This window comes from Carassius auratus, chromosome 25 (assembly GCF_003368295.1).
Source record: "Carassius auratus strain Wakin chromosome 25, ASM336829v1, whole genome shotgun sequence".
NCBI lineage: Eukaryota > Metazoa > Chordata > Actinopteri > Cypriniformes > Cyprinidae > Carassius > Carassius auratus.
The window spans coordinates 1,817,439-1,837,256 of record NC_039267.1 but is presented as its reverse complement, the minus strand read 5'-3'; the positions used below and the strand labels follow the sequence as shown (position 1 = coordinate 1,837,256).

The 19,818-nt window shown below is 38.7% G+C and overlaps 2 protein-coding genes across 14 annotated transcripts in view; one reads left to right on the top strand and one right to left on the bottom strand.

Moving 5' to 3' along the window:
- The window catches only part of LOC113042956 (contactin-1a-like), a 551,632-nt gene that overhangs the window by 128,066 nt on the left and 403,748 nt on the right, over window positions 1–19,818 (bottom strand).
- Window positions 1–19,818, top strand: part of LOC113042954 (neuronal cell adhesion molecule-like) — a 61,509-nt gene that overhangs the window by 36,081 nt on the left and 5,610 nt on the right. For 4 of the 13 annotated variants that reach the window (XM_026201982.1, XM_026201989.1, XM_026201981.1 and 1 more), the window contains exons 3-27: window positions 873–1,051; window positions 1,641–1,658; window positions 1,965–2,070; window positions 2,730–2,926; window positions 3,534–3,656; window positions 5,008–5,178; window positions 5,326–5,382; window positions 6,503–6,614; window positions 6,809–6,993; window positions 7,951–8,082; window positions 8,194–8,337; window positions 8,881–8,992; window positions 9,211–9,377; window positions 10,379–10,526; window positions 11,099–11,223; window positions 11,891–11,920; window positions 13,842–13,943; window positions 14,065–14,262; window positions 14,336–14,406; window positions 14,917–15,142; window positions 15,225–15,340; window positions 16,031–16,235; window positions 16,604–16,726; window positions 17,932–18,108; window positions 19,435–19,557. In XM_026201982.1, the coding sequence (XP_026057767.1) occupies window positions 964–1,051; window positions 1,641–1,658; window positions 1,965–2,070; window positions 2,730–2,926; window positions 3,534–3,656; window positions 5,008–5,178; window positions 5,326–5,382; window positions 6,503–6,614; window positions 6,809–6,993; window positions 7,951–8,082; window positions 8,194–8,337; window positions 8,881–8,992; window positions 9,211–9,377; window positions 10,379–10,526; window positions 11,099–11,223; window positions 11,891–11,920; window positions 13,842–13,943; window positions 14,065–14,262; window positions 14,336–14,406; window positions 14,917–15,142; window positions 15,225–15,340; window positions 16,031–16,235; window positions 16,604–16,726; window positions 17,932–18,108; window positions 19,435–19,557 (3,256 nt within the window). In that variant the 5' untranslated portion in view covers window positions 873–963. The remainder of the gene's footprint in view (window positions 1–872; window positions 1,052–1,640; window positions 1,659–1,964; window positions 2,071–2,729; window positions 2,927–3,533; window positions 3,657–5,007; window positions 5,179–5,325; window positions 5,383–6,502; window positions 6,615–6,808; window positions 6,994–7,950; window positions 8,083–8,193; window positions 8,338–8,880; window positions 8,993–9,210; window positions 9,378–10,378; window positions 10,527–11,098; window positions 11,224–11,890; window positions 11,921–13,841; window positions 13,944–14,064; window positions 14,263–14,335; window positions 14,407–14,916; window positions 15,143–15,224; window positions 15,341–16,030; window positions 16,236–16,603; window positions 16,727–17,931; window positions 18,109–19,434; window positions 19,558–19,818) is intronic. The other 9 variants (XM_026201983.1, XM_026201987.1, XM_026201984.1 and 6 more) reach the window with 9 other exon arrangements.

Here is a 19,818-nt window from a genome sequence, read left to right as displayed (position 1 = left end):
TGATAAACACCGCCATCATTTGCATTCCGCCTCCGCAATTATACAATCTAATGAGGGCTGATGGGGAACGTCTTTGTGTTTGTGTAACAGAGACCGGGAGCAGACGTCCACTGTTTCTGAACCATATCAGAGCAATAAACAACACTAACTGGAGAGAGGAGTGTGTGTTCAACTCGCTCATGCAACAGAGCAGTGTTCACACACTCACACGCGTGTTGTGCAGGTCATGTGTGGAGTGTGTTCTGAGTGTGTGTGAGAACATCAGTCCTGTGATCGTGTGGGAAACACTGCTAGGGAAAACACATGTTCTCAGAGTTGATTATGGCAGTGATTACGAGCACCTGAGCTAATATGACTGTAATTATGAACACATTTACAGCTCAGAGTTATGATGGATCTGCTGTGCTGTTTCAGATGTGAGGAGATGATGAACACACGAACAAATGTTTGAGAATAACTGGCCATCACAGACAATACTTTAATGTTATTACTTCATTCGTATTAAAAATGTCCAGTGTTTTGAGGCATTGGCAGTGTTCGTAAATGTGACCCTGGAACACAAAACCAGTCCTAACATTTATACATCATCTGAAAGCTGAATAAATAAGCTGATGTCTGGTTTGTTCGGAGGACAATATTTGAATATGTTCATATCGATCACAGTTGTGTGTGACTGTGTATTGATCTCTGAATGACAGGGATTCATTCCTCAGATGCAAACATTACATCAGTGACTCATATTCTGTAAATAACCAGACCTTCAGAGCCACTGATCTGGAGACACACTATCATAGTATTATAGAAAATTACATAAAATACTACTAGTGTTTGTTTATATGTGAAATGAATCTAACTGTGTGTGTGTGTGTCAGTGTTGTGTGTGTCTGTGAACTGCTGCTGTCCTGATCGCACTTGAGGGCGGAGCTAAACTCACTCCAGACGAGGTTCATTGGTCACGAGGCCATGATGGACAGGCCGAAGGACGGCCCACTGGCCCTTCTGCTGCTCCTCCTGGGTCACATGATCAGCGCGCTAGAAGTTCCCCTGGACCGTACGTATCCACACACACACACACACACAGACACACACACACACAGCATATATATAATACACTCTAGGGTGAGGAGATATCTGGGACTCAGAAAATAAAATAAGCTGACAAATTAAATAAAAGGTGAAAAAGATACAGAGAGGTGTATTTTAATTGCAAGAACAGGGTAAATCAATATATTTGACATTGAAGACATTATAGACATGGAAGCATTCGCCCAAAGTTGAACATTCTGTGGTGACTTCCAATTCGTAAACCAATAGATTCAAACTCATACATTTATTTGTCATTTTAACTGTTAGGAAACAGAGCGTAAATGTGAGAGTCCTTCAAAGATTTCTTATCCTGTTGCGCCCTCTATAGGACGATGACTAGTTGACTTCTAGCTTAAAGCATCATGGCAGAGTGTTGAAGTCGACTAGTCTGTTCAGATCCTAGTGTGCACTCCTCATCTTCATCATGTACTCTTCACTCGTGTGAGTGAGAGAAAACAGAGACAGTTTATGGGAGTGATATTATCTGAGATAACAGCAGATAGTGTTAATGTGATGCTGCTGATGTACTGACATGATTCTCTTGGCATCTTCAGCTAAACTTCTGGAAGAGCGTAAGTTCCTCACCTGCTGTCCTGAAGGCTGCTTGCTGTGAACTGAGCTTGTTATTTCCTTTGCATATGATATAGTTTTATTGCAGTGTTTGCATGCTGTTGGTACGGCACGACTGCTGCTTCAGTTCTTTTGTAGAGGAAATCTGATGGAATGGTTATTACAGCATTGAGTGCATGTGCTGCAGTAGATTGATGTGCAGTGTTATCATGTTTTGCATGTCGATGGATCCTGTGTGTGTGTGTGTGTGTCTGTGTGTCTCTCTCTGATTGGCTGTAACTGAACTCCCCGTGTCATGTGACCCTCAGTGCCTCAGCCTCCCACAATCACCCATCAGTCACCGAAGGACTACATCGTAGATCCGCGCGAGAACATCGTCATCCACTGCGAGGCCAAAGGGAAACCGCACCCCAGGTGAGAAACCTGTCTGAGCTCGTCATTAATGATCTTCATTTCATTCATTATACTGTGATCAGCTGTTGTGTCCGCACCTGAGACGAGACGGAGGTAAACACCACTGTTATTACAGAGATGTAGCTTAAAAAAATACTTTCCCCAAACCTCTCTTTATGCCCATCAACAAAACAACAAACACATTATAGATTTTTAAAAACAAGCCTCTATAAGCTTTTCAGATTACATTTTTATTAGGAATTAATAGTTTTTGATAGAAGCTTCTTTAGTTTTTTACCATTAGGCATTATCTTAATTATGTTAATTTATATGATGAATAAAATAAATCTGTAAACTATACCATGCATGTGAGTTCACACTCTCTAACAATGAAACAATGAAACAACAATGCAGATCAGTAATCACAAATATAATTGTTTAAAGTTTAACCATCATGCAGAATTACTAAATGTGAATAAAAAGCAATATTTATGATGATGAAATTTGATTGTAAAATATGCATATAAATATTATATTTACAATTTTTATTGACTGAAACAAGACTACAAATGTCCAGTCTTTTGTCGACTAAACACTGACTGAAAAACATGACAAAGAGGACTAAGTATTTTTATAGCTGACCAAGTTAAGTCATGATTTGACGTTCTTCTTGCCCTCAGCTTCTCGTGGACCAGGAACGGGATGCATTTTGACATCGATAAGGATCCTAAGGTCCTGATGAGGCCTGGCTCCGGGACGCTGGTGATGGACATCAGTGGAGGAGAGCGGTCCGAGGCGTACGAGGGCATCTATCAGTGCTCCGCTCACAACGAGCTCGGGACCGCTGTGTCCAACAGCATCGTCATCCGCCAGTCCAGTACGTCCCATCACACACAGCACCGCTTCACACTCTCAGCGCCTCTGTTTAACCTGTTATCTCTCACTGTTCTGTGTCACAAGACTTTCTCAGCATCCTCAGAGATCTGATATTCGGAGGTAAATCTCAACGTTTGACTGTGGTGCATGCGGCGGCTCAATCCTGCAGACGGATCCTCATAGTCACTCAGTGTTTAGATCTCTCTCCTCAACACTTTCCACTCAACACTTCTCATCTACGGCTGAAAAAAAAAGGGGTTTAAAGGGAGAGTTCACCTAAAAATGAACATTTACAGGTCATTTACTCACTCTCAGGCCATCTGAGATGTAGTTTACTTTTTTCCTGAGTAGCACAATTAAGATTTTAAGCTGAAATCTTGGTCTTTGGTGATTCATTTAATGCAAGTCAATAGGTTTTTAAAAAAATATCAGACACAGAATCAAAGACCATGTTTTCTGCCAAAAATGATCTGCACTGTTCTACTGAGGAAAACCACACCTTCCCTCTGAATGGCCTGAGGATGAGTAACCTAACATTGAATGAACTGTCCCTTTAAGCTTCACCCTCACAGTTGTGTTGAGTCATGTGATCAATCCTGTTTCTGCAGGGTCTCCTCTGTGGTCTAAAGAGAGAATCAGTCCAATCATCGCACAGAAGGGACAGTCTTTAATTCTGCACTGCCGCCCCCCCGCCGGACTCCCGCCGCCCATCATATTCTGGATGGACAACAGTAAGCCAAAAATTACAAAATTCACTTTCTTTTCTACATGTTTTATACATCTCCTAATGTTGAATTAAACTGAATCTTCAGTGGTGTCTTCTCCAATTATTTAGTGCTAAACTCTTAACCTCCTAAACCCCGCCCCTTCTAGAGTGCCACGCCCACATCTCAACATCCAATCAGCTACAGATTAACAGAACCGTCCCGCCCTTTTTTCATTAATCTGTGACACTCAGGTGCACGTTACAATACAGAAGGAAATCTGACGCTATTTTCACTTAATTGCGACTTTCATAACAATAATGAAAATATTACAGTCTTTTGTATTAGATCTTAAGAAACTTCATACATCATTTATCCATTATACATACATCAATAGCATAAAAACTAATCTTGAAGACTTCATAAGTATACTATATAAAACTTGAGAATTTAAAGAATTGAAAATTAAGAATTGTAATGATTAGGGTTGGAGCTAAACTCTGCAGGAAAGTGGATCTCGCGATATAATAGTTTTGTTTATGTAAGTGTACACACTTTTATGCTATTGATGCATGTGTGTTTTTAGTCAACTTTATTAGATTACGGTAAAAACATTTCTGTATATAGAATCAGGTGTGCTACTGTCTGTTATTACACTGATGACAATGTGAATCAAAAACATTTTTCACTTTGCACTGACTACTGTTTGACCTCTTAATAAAGTGCTTTTTGTGAGACCTTTTCTACCAATATGTGTGATCTCCTCTCGTTGTTGAATTTTGTTCTTTGAGCATAGGCATCAAAGCATTTCTTATCCTACCAACTTTTGGCACTTAAAATCCAAGAAGTTCTTAAGAATCTTCCTAAGTGCAATTGTTGAAAAGAGGTTCTCTAATATTTTCTTTTGAACATTTCGAAAACATTTTTAAGAAAATGACTATGATTGTATTGCAGATCTCAACAAAGACTTGCTGATAAACTCAATGAAGAACACCTCAAAGCTGTGCTTTTGTACAAGATTTAAGAAAATAGCAGATAAGAATGTTATTCTTCAGAATGAGTCCAGCAGCATGTTTCAGTGTGAATCTGGTCTCTTGTCTTTGTCTTTTAGCCCTAATGTCTGTGCACGAGGCACGTTAGCATAATAAACTTTCCACAATTCGCCAGTCAAAGTCACGGTGAAAATAGTTTAATATTTATTTTTAGTTTAATAATATATTTAAAAAATTTCAAGAATTGCACTTGAGAACATTCTTACGGACTCCGTGGAATTGATCTTAAGCAATGTCTTAATTCTTAAGAAGGATTTTGTGAATCCGTCTCCAGATGTTGAGTGTTTTCTCTCCAGATCACACTGATGTCTGTGTGTGTTTGACAGATTTCCAGCGTCTGCCACAGAGCCGGCGTGTGTCTCAGGCTCTGAACGGAGATCTCTACTTCTCCAACGTCCAGCCGGAGGACTCCAGGAGCGACTACATCTGCTACGCCCGCTTCCCGCACACCCAGACCATCCAGCAGAAGCAGCCCATCAGCGTCCGTGTGCTCGACAGTGAGTGCTGTGAATGAACACTATTGAGTGGAGATTGATCACGCTCATGCACTGAGAGACAGAGAGCTCTTTGAGTCCTGAATCCCAGCTGTGAGACACTTCTGTCTGCATGTCTTTGATTTGTGCTGTTGTTTTGTTGTGTTTCAGTGGATTCACTCAATGACACACTGGCAGATTATTTGAATGACACTGATTTGTTTAGTGGTGAGTGATGGCGCCCCCTAGTGACCCTCCTTTAACAACCCCTCGTCCTGCCAGTTAACCAACGCCCGGTTTACCCTAAACTCACCCATACTCCCTCATTCACACACAAATACATCTTTAATTAAAGCCTGGACTAATCGATCTCCGATCTGTAATCGATCGAATCCTCTCCTTTAGAGACTCCGTGATCTTATATCAGAATTTGGGAAGTTTGTCTCTCTCTCTGTTCGTTAATCATCATTAATTTCATTCTGAACTCTGTCTCTTCATCTTCCTGATTTCTGTTATTCCTGTGATGCTTTCCATCTAGTTCTTCTAAACCTTGATTAGTTCTCTTCATTTTAATTCAGTTCATTTCACTTTTATTGTACATTTGTTCAAAAGCAGCTTCACAGAAAGGTTTGTTTCATTATTTTGATCATGAAGCTGTTTTCAGTCAAAGCCGAGTGTGTAAGTAATGCTGATATGGCAGAAACATACAGGTTTGTGGTTAATTATGCATTCAGTTAACCCTTGTGCTGTTCTAATGAGGTGTTTCTGGTCAAAAATGCTCAGCTTTTCAAAAATGGCTCTCATCACACTGTAGTATCAGTACATCTTGGACTTGGGTTAAAATGAGCTGATTACAACAAGGGTTAAAAGACAAAACAAATGTTACAATTACTGAATGATTACAAAAAAAGAATAATATTCGACAGTTCTATGTTAATCCAAAGCTGGCGTCATCATGAAATGTAAAATAGTGATGCTGCACTGTTAAATACAGTATAAACTACTGTCTAGTGTGTCAGCAGCAGGAGCCCACGTGTGTGTGTGCGTGTGTGTGTGTGTGAGTGAGTGAGTGAGTGAGTGAGCGTGCGTGCGTGCGAGCGGGTGAGTGATTTTGTGTGAGTGTGTATGTGTGTGTGTGTGTGAGTGTGTGAGTGTGTGTGTGTGTACGTGTGTGTGTGAGTGAGTGAGTGAGTGAGTGAGCGTGCGTGCGTGCGAGCGAGTGAGTGATTTTGTGTGAGTGTGTGTGTGTGTGTGTGTGTGTGTGAGTGTGTATGTGTGTGTGTGTGTGAGTGTGTGTGTGTGTGTGTGTGTGTGTGATGCAGGGTCTCACTGAGAGTGTTTGTTTCAGATAAACCCGCAGAAGAGCGAGCGCCTGTCTTCATGGTTCCCAGTGAGTCCGTCAGTTCTAAAATGGTTCTGAGAGGAGAGGTTCTAGAGATGGAGTGCGTCGCTGATGGCCTGTGAGTTCAGATTTGGTTTAAAAGATTGTGAAATATGATTTTTGTACATTCCCGTATCTCAGACAGTAGATGGTGGCACGTGGGTTTGATTCCCAGGGAAAGCATGAACTGCTGAAATGCGATTCATCTCTGTTTGCTTCAGATAAAACAGGGTTTCTGTGTTGAACTGTAATGTCCCTCATATTCCCGTTCAGTCCCACTCCTGCGGTCTCATGGGTTAAACGTAACGGTGAGATTCCCAGCGGACGAGCGTCCTTCCTGAACTTCAATAAGACTCTCCGGATCATGGATGTGTCTGAGGCGGACGCTGGAGAATATCGCTGCTTCGCCAAGAACCGGCACGGCTCGGTTCACCACAGCATCAGAGTCACGGTCAACGGTGAACACACAGTCCTTATTCAGATTAAAGCTCTGTTCTGTATTTCTCAACATCATCGCTCAAACTCCTGCTAATTAAAACCTGGAGAATGTTAAACTCACGTCAGACTCATTTATACAGGCATATTTTTCACTGAAGACAACCAGTCGTATCTCTCTTGCTCACAAAACCAACCATTCTCTTAATTCCTTTTAATTTACTTGTGAACATTCATATTTTATATTTCTATTACTATTTTTTTTTTAAATCAACCGATATTTAAGTAACAAAACTGACTGATATTTAAATCTCTCACTAAAACAATATTGGCCAATATTTAAATAATTTAGCAAGACCAACTGATATTTAAGTATCTTAAATAAGATATATATCTAAATACCTTAAAAGAATAGAACAAACTGATATTTACATTTCTTAATAAAACAAACCAACCAATATTTTACTCTCTCAAAAGAACACAATTAACCGATATTTAAATACCTAAATTTAACAGGGAAATTACTAATATATTAATTTTATATATACAATATAAACCAATCCAACCAATATTTAAATATCTACATTAAACAAAAATGACTGATATATCAATATTTAATAGAAGAAAACCAACCGATATTAAAATATCTTAATTTAAAAAAACAGACTAATATTTTTAATCTCTTAATTGAACAATACTGACCAAAATTGTCTTATCTTAGTAGAAACAAAAATAAGCAAATTTAAATACCTTAATAGAACAAAACTAACCAATATTTAAATACCTTAATTATACAAAAACCAACCGATATTTAAATATCATCATTTAACAAAACTAACCAAAATTTACTTTTTTTTCAGTAGAAATAAGAAGTAGCTACATTTTAATTTCTTAAAGGAATGAAACCATTGATCAGTTTCTGTTATAGATGATCATGCGTGATGTTGTTCAGCACTAAAGGATGTTGTGTGTATTGGCAGCGGCTCCGTACTGGATCAGCGCTCCCAGGAATCTGGTTCTGGCTCCAAAGGAGATGGGCATCATCACGTGCCGGGCCGCCGGACACCCCAAACCCAGCATCCGCTGGCTGGTGAACGGGCTGCCCATTGAGGGTCAGTGACTGTGTGTGGTGTGTGTGTGTGTGTGTGTGTGTGTCAGTGTGTGTGTGTGTGTGTGTGTGAGTGTGTCAGTGTGTGTGTGTGACGCTGTGCTGTTGGTGACAGATGCTCCTAAAGACCCCAGCAGGAGAGTGGAAGAAGACACCCTCATATTCTCCGAGGTCCAGACGGGCTCCAGCGCTGTCTACCAGTGTAACGCCTCCAACCTGTACGGATACTTACTGTCCAACGCATTCGTCAACATCCTGGGTGAGAAAATACCAAACAAACACTTCTGTTCACAGGAGAATAATGATTCATCCCAGAGAAAATGACTGTATATTAGAAATAAAGCCTGAAGTGTTTAGAACTGTTAAGGTTTGCTGCATTCATTATTTTCATGACAACACATAGCACATAAATGCCAGTTCTGATTTGTTACATCTGAAAAGAAATGTTGATTTTAATTATTTTTGTAGTCACAATTATACATTTCTCTTTTATGACACAAATCATTAGGATATTAAGTAAAGGTCATGTTCATGAAGATATTTTGTCAATTTCTTGCAATAAATATAATGTTTGATTAGTAATATTCATTGCTAAGAACTTCATTTGAACAACTTTAAAGATGATTTTCTCAATATCTACATTTATTTGCAACCTCAGATTACAGATTTCCAAATAGTTGTATCTTCAGCTTTCAGATGATGTATAAATCTCAGTTTTAAAACTGACTGGTTTTGTGCTCCAGGGTCACAGATATAAAGTGGAAGTGTGAGTGATGATCATGTGATGTTGTTTGTGTTCCAGCGGAGCCGCCCAGAGTCCTGACGCTGCCTAATATCATCTATCAGGTCATTAGGAACAAACCGGCGCTGCTGGAGTGTGTGGTGTTCGGCTCGCCCGTCCCCACCATCACATGGTGTGTGTGTGTGTGTGTGAGAGAGACTGTTTACTGGAGCCTTTCTTTTTAATTGGCCTTCATTAGAGAACTGCAGGCATGATTCTGCCGCAGTGCATTGTGGGCCGTCTCTCATGACTTGTTTTGGCTGTGGAAATTGTGTACTGCAAATTTGAGGCCAGTTGTTATCAGTCTGTCCATATAAAAACCAGAGTGCATGATGGGATTGTCTTGACCAGGTTTAAGGACAGTCGCTCCAGCATGTTGGAGGGGAATGCTTATGTGTTCCATGAGAACGGAGCGCTGGAGATCCACATGTCTCAACCCTCAAACAGCGGGAAATACACCTGTGTGGCCAGGAACAACCTCGGCATCTCCGAGAACCACGTCTACCTGGAGGTCAAAGGTGAGAGATTCAGCACTGAGCCCCTACATCACTGTCCTCTGAGACTGGGGGGAAATAGAGAAAAACTAATAATATGATAATAATAATAATAATAATTATAATAATTAAACTAAAATAATAAAAATAAAAACTATTTAAATAAATAAGAAATTGAATAACTAAATATTAAAAACAATCATTTGAATAAATCTATTATAAAAATGGACAATAAATAGATATAAAAGGATTTGAACAAATCATAAAAAAGTATTAAAATAAATATTTAAAAACAGTGATTTGTAATAAATAAATGATATAATATTATTAAACTAGCCTAATTAAAACAATTATTAAAACGAATGTTAAATATATAACTTATATAGCTTAATACATTATAAAATATTATTTAGATAAATAATAAACTGATTTATATAATTACATAATTATTGATGATTTAAATAAATCAATAAATGATAAAAAGTAAATATCAATAAATAATGTAAGAATATACATTTTTCAAATAATATTTTACACATTAATTTATCCACAGCATAATTTTAGTTTTATTTTTTTATTTTTTCGTTTTTATATAGCTGACTTTTAAATTTTATGTTGGGGATAATTAAATTTGGGTGTCCGTGGCATCTTAAAGACTGAAAACCTCTCTCTAAATAATTCTTTCTATAGTGAGTTGTGTGAGTGTTTTAGTATGTGCTTATGCTGCACTTTTAAAATGAACAGACATGGATATTGGTCTTAATAGCTTCACTATCCCATGATGCATTGTGTTTAGAGGCTCCAGGCCTTAGCTTGCATGTTTTTCACTTTTCAAATGGCACTTAAGTGCATCTCTGAAGAGCACAACAGGAAGTGTGCTATATTAAGAGCACTAGGAAATGATCCATCGGTGGATCATCAGACCCGATGAGTGATGGAGACTCACGATGCTTTGTGTGATGTTATCAGGGTTTGACTGGAGGAGAATGTGCTGAGGTTTGCTCATCTGTAGCGTCTCTCTCTAGAGCCCACGAGGATCCTGAGGCCGCCGGAGTACCAGGTGGTCCAGAGGAACAGGGACGTGGTGTTCGAGTGTAAAGCCAAGCACGACCCGTCCCTCGTACCCACCATGACCTGGCTGAAGGACGACCGAGAGCTGCCCGACGATGAGAGGTCTGAGAACCACACACTGTCTGATCATCTCATAATCTGATGATCTTTCACCTTTGAATATTATAGCTTGTATCCAAACCATTTTCTAATATTTTCAAAACATTTTAAACAGAAAAAGTGTGGAAAAGCACTTCTGTGTGCTTCTTTAAGTAGAGTGCTGCGCTAACAACAGCGAGATTATGGGTTTGATTTCCAGCAGACTGAGCATGCATGAACTGATAATAAATATGCACATTTCATTTCAAGGATAAAGGCATCTGCCTAATGCAGAAATTTACCAATTCGTTTTTATTTGTTTTATTTTTTAACTGACCCTGAACATACAGTAATATATGGGTTAAAGTCATCATAGTACATTTCAGAAATGAGCAATGAAATGTTTCATATTTTAGTCTTTAAAAATGTTTAGGTGAGTAACAGTTTGAGTAGATGTTGTAGAAAAGATGAGGATCACTGGCAGGTTTTAGATGTCATTAGCTTTCACGGGATCAGTTTGAGTGTCTGCTGATGAAGCAGCTCTGAAGCTAATGTACTGTGAGGAGCCGGTCTGAGGGTGTTGTGTCTGATCACAGGTTTAGAGTGGACTCGGACCGTCTCACCATCACAGACGTCACAGAGAGCGATGCAGGGACGTACACGTGTATCATGAACACCACGCTGGACCAGGACTCGGCCAGCGCTCAGCTCACGGTGGTCGGTGAGTGTTTGTGTGCTAACCAAGGACTAGATCCAGTGTCTCTCTGGATTCATTCAGATACAAGGGATTTTACTGACAGATAATAATAATAATAACATAATGATAATGATGATAATAATACTACTACTAATAATAATAAGAAGAAGAAGAAGAAGAAGAAGAAGAAGAAGAAAAGTTAACTAAACAAGTAGATAAAAATGTATTTAAATAAATATAAAATGATAAGTAAATAAAAAAAAACAATACAAATAAATAAAAAATAGTGAAAAAAATTATAGAAAAACAAGGAAATAAAGTAAAATAAATAATAAAATGTTTCAGATAAAAATGTTATACAAAATATTTTAAAATATTAACAGAAAATCCAACTAAAAACAAGATTAAACTATCTAAATGAATAATAATTCATATTTTTTAATAAATAAAAATGAATAAATAATACAGTGATTGAATAAAATAATAAAAACAGTGATTTAAATAACAATTAGTCTATTGTAATCAATAACTAAAATATAAATACAATTTAAAACTGTATGAATAAAAATGAAAATAATTAAATCAAATAAACTGACAGAATAGTGCATTTTAGAATAATTTTAGCTAGAAGTGTGTAATTGTTTGTAAATTAACCCATCTCTTCCTCACTCCTCTAACCCCTCCCACTCAGAGGCCCCGCCCACTCCCACAGTGATCTACGGTAAACACACAGCACATCACATCCCATAATGCCCTGGGCTTGTGTGTGGTGATGTTCATGGAGCATGCTGTTGTGTGATCACATTGATCTGTCTTCTGATTTACTTTGGAGTCGTTCTGTTGATTTCTTCACAAAGGCGTCTGTAGAGTTTGCATGACTCATCACGTGAATGCGCTTTAATTTGTGCATGTGCAGACATGAAGCTGATGATGTCATCACGCAGCATGTACTTGTCTGATCATGTGATCACGAGTTGATGAATTGATTCATGTTTGTGTTGACAAAAGCACTTAGCACTGCATGCTGTCATTAAAATAGCAAAGTGTAAATCCAGGAATCCTTTCTCTGAGATCAACAAACTTTTCAAACCACTATCTCTAAAGAAACTCCAGACATGTTTTCTAATGTAAATTTACAGTATCTACCTATCTTTCCCCAGAATTATCTACCTCCCTGCTTGGGCTTATACGCACTAATACATCTGAGATTGAATACCTGATATTTCAATTAAGTTCTGTAATTTTTTCGATGTTAGATCAACTCAAGATTCATCCACTTTCAACACATACAGTGGAAATCATTATGCCTTATCTTTTTTTATCTATCATCCACACAACAAACAGATCCCTTGCTACTGGACTAAAAATAGCTGCTATAACCCCAGTGCTTGATAACACAGTCCCGAGTAATTTAAGATCCATCTCCAACCTCTCCTTGTCTATTAGAAGTATAAGAAAAGGGACACATTTGTCTCATTTGGACAAACCTGATCTGCCAACCATTTGAGTCTGGTTTTCTTCCTCTCCACAGTACAGATACAGCTTTTTAAGAGTAGTGAATGACCTCTGATTCTGGTGCCCTCATCCTTCTGCTCCTCTGATCTGAGTGCAGCTTTTGATACTGATTGCCATTCAGTATTCTCTCTCTTCAACCTGTTATCAGCAGATCTTGTTTCCCGTGGTGTACCTCAAGGTTCAGTTCTCGGTCCACTTCTGTTTCTAATTTTTATGCTTCCTCTTGATCCGATCTTATAGCCTTATGGTCTGAACCTCCATATTTATGCAGATGATGCGCAGATCTATCCTACTGTACAGCCCAATTCAGTTTCTAATATCTTTCTTTCAGTTTTAATTTCCATCACTTCTTGCCTATGAGATCTCAAACCATGGTTCTCCTGCAAAAATTACATCTTCATTCACATAATGATGGAGTTACAGTAAATTCTCCACCTATTTGTATGGATTCTTGGGGTATTATTTGATTACAAATTATGTTTTGAACCTCACAGCCAACTGTTGTTAAATCTTATTTTTCTACCTCTGCAAAAGTTTTAATATATTGTGAAATCACAAAAATGGTGAAACTGTTAACCATGCTTTAACCTTGATTCTGAACTATTCTACACTTCATTTTGGTACAAACCCACTAAAACCCTTAATTGCCTGCAACTAGTTCAAAACTCTGCTGCTTGTGTCCTACATTGAAAATGAAATCAGCTCATATCACTCCCGTCCTTCAGCACTGCACTGGCTCCTTATCTCTCTTGTCCTAGTTTTTAAGCCTTCCATCTATGACCTCCGTATCTTACAGAATTAACAATTTCGTATGTTCCTGCCTGCACTCTTAGATTAATTTCTGAGAATTTCAGCTGCTAAGCTTCGTAATAAGCTGACTGAAAACATCTGTGCTGTCTCCTCACTACAGACCTTTAAATCACATTATGTTTTATTGATTGTTTATTTGTTTTCACTTCGGTTATTGTCTTGTATGTTATATGGTCACCGTCTGACTGCCTGTGTTGTCTTGATTATATAATTATATTATTTGTATCATGTAAAGTGTCCTTTGGTTCTCAAAAGCAATATAAAAAAATAAGATGTATTACTATATTATTATTTATTAGTGGTATTTAACTCTACAGAGCAGCCAGGAGTGCCGACCGATCTGGAGCTGACGGATCCAGGAGCAAGAAGCGTTCAGCTGACCTGGACACCTGGAGATGAACACAACAGCCCTATCAAGAGTAAGACAAACACACACACACACACACACACACACACCTGTTTGCATGCTTTTAAAGATCTTTACATTTCTGTTGGGTGTAAGGATGCTTCCTGAATGACCTTGTGCTCTTTCTGTGTCAGAGTTCCTGATCCAATATGAGGATGCTCTTCACCAGAGCGGCGTGTGGCACAATCTGACGGAGGTTCCTGGAACCAAGACCACGGCTCACCTGAAGCTCTCTCCATATGTCCACTACAGCTTCAGAGTGCTGGCGCTCAATGATGTGGGCTTCAGCCATCCCAGCATGCCCTCACGCCAGTTCAGGACCAGCCCTGCAGGTATGGCACACGCGTGTTCACACTCACACTAGTGTTCATCCGCTCGCATCTAACACATCTCTAATACCTACAGCTCCTGACGAGAACCCCACTGAGGTCAAAGGTCACGGCACCGAACACAATAATCTGGTCATCACGTGGAAGGTGAGATGCTGAATATTAATAAACACCTCATATAATGATTATGTAAACTGTGTTAACCCATGATGTTCATTAGAGCCCTATGAATCCTTTTTATTTTATTCCTAAATTCAGTATTTGTTTCAAATTAATTTTGTTGAAATATTTTTTTTTATCGTGAATTAGTAAATTAATAGCACTTTATCAAAAGTTTAAGAAAATACATTTATTAGGGCCCTATGAAATCTGTTTTTATTTAATTTTTTCCCCAAATTCATTTTTGTCCCTTAAAAAAATCATTAAGAAAAATCCCAAATCCCCATTGTCCCATATTTTTTCTCAAAATTTTCAATTTTATGAAACCTACCTATATTCAAGTGTTGATAAAAAAGTAGGGCCATTGATTTTTATTTTGCCGTTTTTGCATATTCAAATAATCATACAATAAAATGTACTGTAGGCCATCAAATTTTAGTGAAAAATGTAAAAAATCGCTGGTGATTTTGTAAAGACGTTCATGTTTGTGTTGGGCAGCCGCTGACGCCTCTTCAGGCCAACGGTCCCGGCCTGCAGTATAAGGTCATGTGGCGTCAGCTGGACATGGAGAAGGACTGGACGTCAGTCAGCGTGGCTAACGTCTCTAAATTTGTTGTGTCGGGGACGCCCACGTTTGTGCCGTATGAGGTGATGGTTCAGGCACTGAACGATTATGGTCCTGGACCCAAACCCAGTGCTGTGATTGGATACTCCGGAGAGGACTGTGAGTGATGCTTCCAGCAGTTCACACACCTTTATACACTTGTCTAGTGGAATGATGCTAATCCCAGAATGCACCTGTGCAGTTCCATCAGCAGCTCCGGGTAATGTGCGGATCCTGGTGCTGAACAGTACGCTAGCAGAGGTCCACTGGAGCCCTGTTTCACTCGAATCTGTGCGCGGACGACTGCAGGGCTATAAGGTACAGCTCTACTTTCATCATGTGACCCGCTAATACTCAAAATCAGATACTCACGATTAATCTCAGATACTCACGTTTAATCTCAGATTATCACGATTAATCTCAGATACTCACGTTTAATCTCAGATTATCACGATTAATCTCAGATACTCATGGTTAATCTCAGATACTCATGATTAATCTCAGATACTGACAATTAATCTCAGATTCTCACGATTAATCTCAGATACTCGCGATTAATCTGATACTCACGGTTAATCTCAGATACTCACGATTAATCTCAGATACTCTCAGATATTAATGATTAATCTCAGATACTCACGATTAATCTCAGATACTCACGATTAATCTCAGATACTCACGGTTAATCTCAGATAATCTCAGATATTAATGATTAATCTCAGATACTCACGGTTAATCTCAGTATTGACCAAAATAATCATGATTGTGGTTCTTTGTGGTAATTGAGTGGCTGTAATTCAGTTTTTCATTTACAGAATTTACATGAGAATAAAATACATACAACTAAGTCTAATGTCACACTCTTTAGGAGACACAAATGGACAAATAAAAACATTCTAACCATCTCAGTTTTCATGACACTCAGAATAGTGCATGCTGGGAGGATTTGGAGAGTTTGAGGATGGTAGAAAAGCTTTTAACAGAGGTTGTACTGTTATTCGTGTGCAGGTGCATTACAGTCGAGAGCGTAGTTTACACCGACACAACTCTCATCAGGGCAAACAGAGGACTGAGATCTTCAGCCCCAACAAAACCAGCGGGATGCTGCCTGACCTGCTGCCCTACAGCGTCTACAGCCTGCGTGTGACGGCCTTCAACGGCCGAGGAGAAGGTCCCTCCAGCGTCCCGCAGCGCTTCGAGACGCCCGAGGGAGGTAAGAGCAGCGTGAACATTTCTACAACACCCAACAGAGGACACGATCAAAACTGACAGCAGAGACACAGACTTTTCCATTTCCAGAGGCATATTGACCTTTTGAAGGCAACTTTTCTAGCCTTTTTAAATGCATATATCCCCATTCATTTACATTTTAATTTTTGTTTGATACATGTAATAAGAATAGGGCATTAAAGGGATGTTACCAATCAAGTCAAATCAGACAAAAACCATCGTTGCATTCCTAGGTGCCGCACAGAATCTGCATCTGATTGATCTTTACAATGGCATAAATAATGTTCTAAATACAAAATATATTATATTTAGAAAAGATTTAACGGGGGTTGCTGTGTGTTTGTGTTCCAGTTCCAGGCACGCCGTCCTTCTTCAAGGTTTCTGCTATAGATCTGGACTCTCTGACGCTGGAGTGGGGTCCACCTCACGAGAGGAACGGCCGTCTGTCCGGATACACCTTCAAATATCAGACCGGTGAGAACACCTGTGCAGCGTCACTGCGCTTTACTGATCTAAGACCCATTCACACCAGGAACCGTAATTCATTTTGAATTTCTTGTACTGAAAATAGTAGACATGGTTGTCTAAAGAATGAAAGGTTGCACACTGCACCAGTATGGATTGATTGTTCTGGAAGTGATTCCAGTATGTTATGTGTTGTTAGTGGTGGAGTAAAGATATTCTCATAGGTATTGTTTTTGGTGTGAATGTGCCTTTATAATTTGATGTTTAAAAAAATGAAGTTTCCAGGATCTCTGCTATATTTGGAAGCTGTTTTAAATGTGGTACTGTATATGTGTGGTATGTGTATATCTGAGTGTGTGTCCTTGTTCATGTTGCTCGAGTCAGTTTCAGGTTCACCCGGCTGCAGCCTGCAGATGGAGGACGTGTAGCTCCGCCCCATACCTTCTCTGATTGGTTCAATCGTCTTTCATAGGCATACAGGATAGGAAATGTGTGCGTAGGTGGTTTACATGTTACATTTACATTGTATGCATTTAGCAGACGCTTTTATCCAAACTGACTTACAGTGCATTCAGACTATACGTTATTATTATTATTATTATTATTATTTTATCAATATGATGGTGTAGGATGGAATATGTTGATTAAAAAGCTAATACAAATTCTTAATAAATTATATTCACAGACAAGCAGATATGAGCCCGGAATACTAACGCAACACGTTTAATTGTCAGCTCAATAATGGTCAAAAAATGGGAATCAGAGAATAAACTCTATAAAGTTTAAATCAATATTTGACAGCAGTGGCAGTGAGATTTTCAGACCTGGTTTTAGTGTTTTTATTTTGGCCGACTTATTCAATGATATGCATTTATTACATGGACTGAGTAAATACATTAAAAGTGTCTAAAATGCATGTCCATCACTGCTCTCTAAATAATACCATTCAGTTATATATAAAAGTTTAACTTAAAGCTGTTAAAATGTATGAAAATGCGCAGTGTTTTAGCTTTTAAACAACATACTCCATCCTACACGTTTCCTATCATGTGTGTCTATGGAAGACGATCGGACCGATCAGAGAAGACTTGCCCTGCAGCCGGCTGCTTCTTGTCAGTTTGAAGCAGTGAACAGAACAAATGTTCTGTAAGCATAGCTTATGATTGGGTAAAATAATGTGACCCCGCCTCTTTCCGCTCCTGTCCCGCCTCAAGTCAACAGCAAAAATGATTTGGGTTTGCTGGAGGAGCTGGATCTGCCGTCCAATCAGAGCAGCTTCACGCTTCACAACCTCTCTCACAGCACACGCTACAAGTTTTATATCAGTGCCCGAACACAGCGAGGATCCGGTCCCACGCTCACCGAGGAGGCCGTCACCATCCTCGACAGAGGTACGTACACTAGATAGGGAGCACAGCTGGATCTGCACTGTGTGTTCTGTTCTGTGTTTCTGTTCACTGTTCTACTTCCACTTGTCTTGTGAATGTCATGACTGATCTTCAGATGTAGTGTCTGTTCGTATACAGTCTGTCAGCTGATTTAGACTGTGTTCATTTACACGCGAGCAGCTCTAGTGTTCACAGCGTCTCGCTTCTCAGTAAAGGCAGCAAACTCCATCTGTGCACGCTCTGAGAGTTTAACACTTGGGCATAACAGAAGATTACAGCATTTCAGTAGATTAGTAATGAGACACATTTATAAACCTGTCTCTCTGCATAACATCTAGATGGTTCAACTTTTGCTAGTGAAAAAATCAATTTGTTACTGAATAAAATGCTATTTTATTTGACAGTCTTGGACATAATAATAATAAAAATAATAATAATAATAATTCATTAAAAATTGTAATATAATAATAATAAAAATAATTATAGAAATTATTATTATTATTATTATTATTCTTATTATTACACCATCCAAAATAATATTTGCTGAATGAAATCCAATACTTGTTTCTTACTATTTTCAGAGTGTCTGTTTTGCTCCTTCACACCATACTTTCTCATCAGAAAAACAGATAAACACATGACTCCTTTCTGAATCTGTTTGGTCAGTTCTCAGTTTATTGTAACATGTATGCCATTATCTGACTCCTAATCCTGATGCCTAGGTCAGAATCGTGACCAGTGACACGAGAAAATGCAAAAAGTCTTATTTTGTAAAGTTCTTTGACATTAAGATGAGTAATTTAACATATTTTTCCAATCCATTGCAGACTGTAAGGTAAATAATACATTTTCAGTATTTCTTTTTGTCCAACTTTAGGCATTTGTTTGATTTATGTTTTTATTTTGTTTAACAAGTGCATTAAAGCTGATGCATATCATTGAGAGATTTTATTTTTTGGGAGGGGACTGTGCAATGGAAAGTTTTTATTATTATTATTATTATTTTATCTCAGCATTATCACATTTTTCAAAGGTTTTTTGCAAATCAGCATAACTTTGATACAGTGATGTAGGACTGTGCTGTTAGTATATTAAGTTCTCTCTGAATCCTTGGAGAAACGTTGTTCAGTGTGTTTTCCTCCACGATCCAGCTCTGATTTTTTATCTTGTGTTGTATTAATCCAGTATAAACACATCTGTCGTGACATCATCACTAGCCCCGCCTCCACACGCTAAAGTCACGTGTTGTCACACTGCTCGCCGCGCCGCTCATGTCAGGAGGTCAGAGGTCACTGTGATGGGCTGATGATGTCTCTTTCTCTCTCTCAGCGCCGTCGGTCACTCCTGCGTTTGGGAACGTCAGCTCATCCTTGAGCGAGGATGGAGCGCTGATCAGTTGGGATTACTGGGGCCCAGAGAAACACCTTTATGTTGAATATATAATAGACAACAGTAAGAGTCCTGCATGCGTGTGTTGTGAGGATGATGATGATGATGAAGGCTGAACGTACACCCATGAGTAGAGCTCCTGTAGTAACTAATACACACTCATCTCTCCACACTAGCTAGTGTCTGTTCGGCAAGGATCCTGCTAAACATCTTCTTACTCAGTACTTTCTCTTGTTTTCCATTATAAACATCAAGAAGCATATTAATAGATATAAAGTCTTGTCTGAGAATTTGATCAAAATGAAGTGAGTTTAGACTTAACAT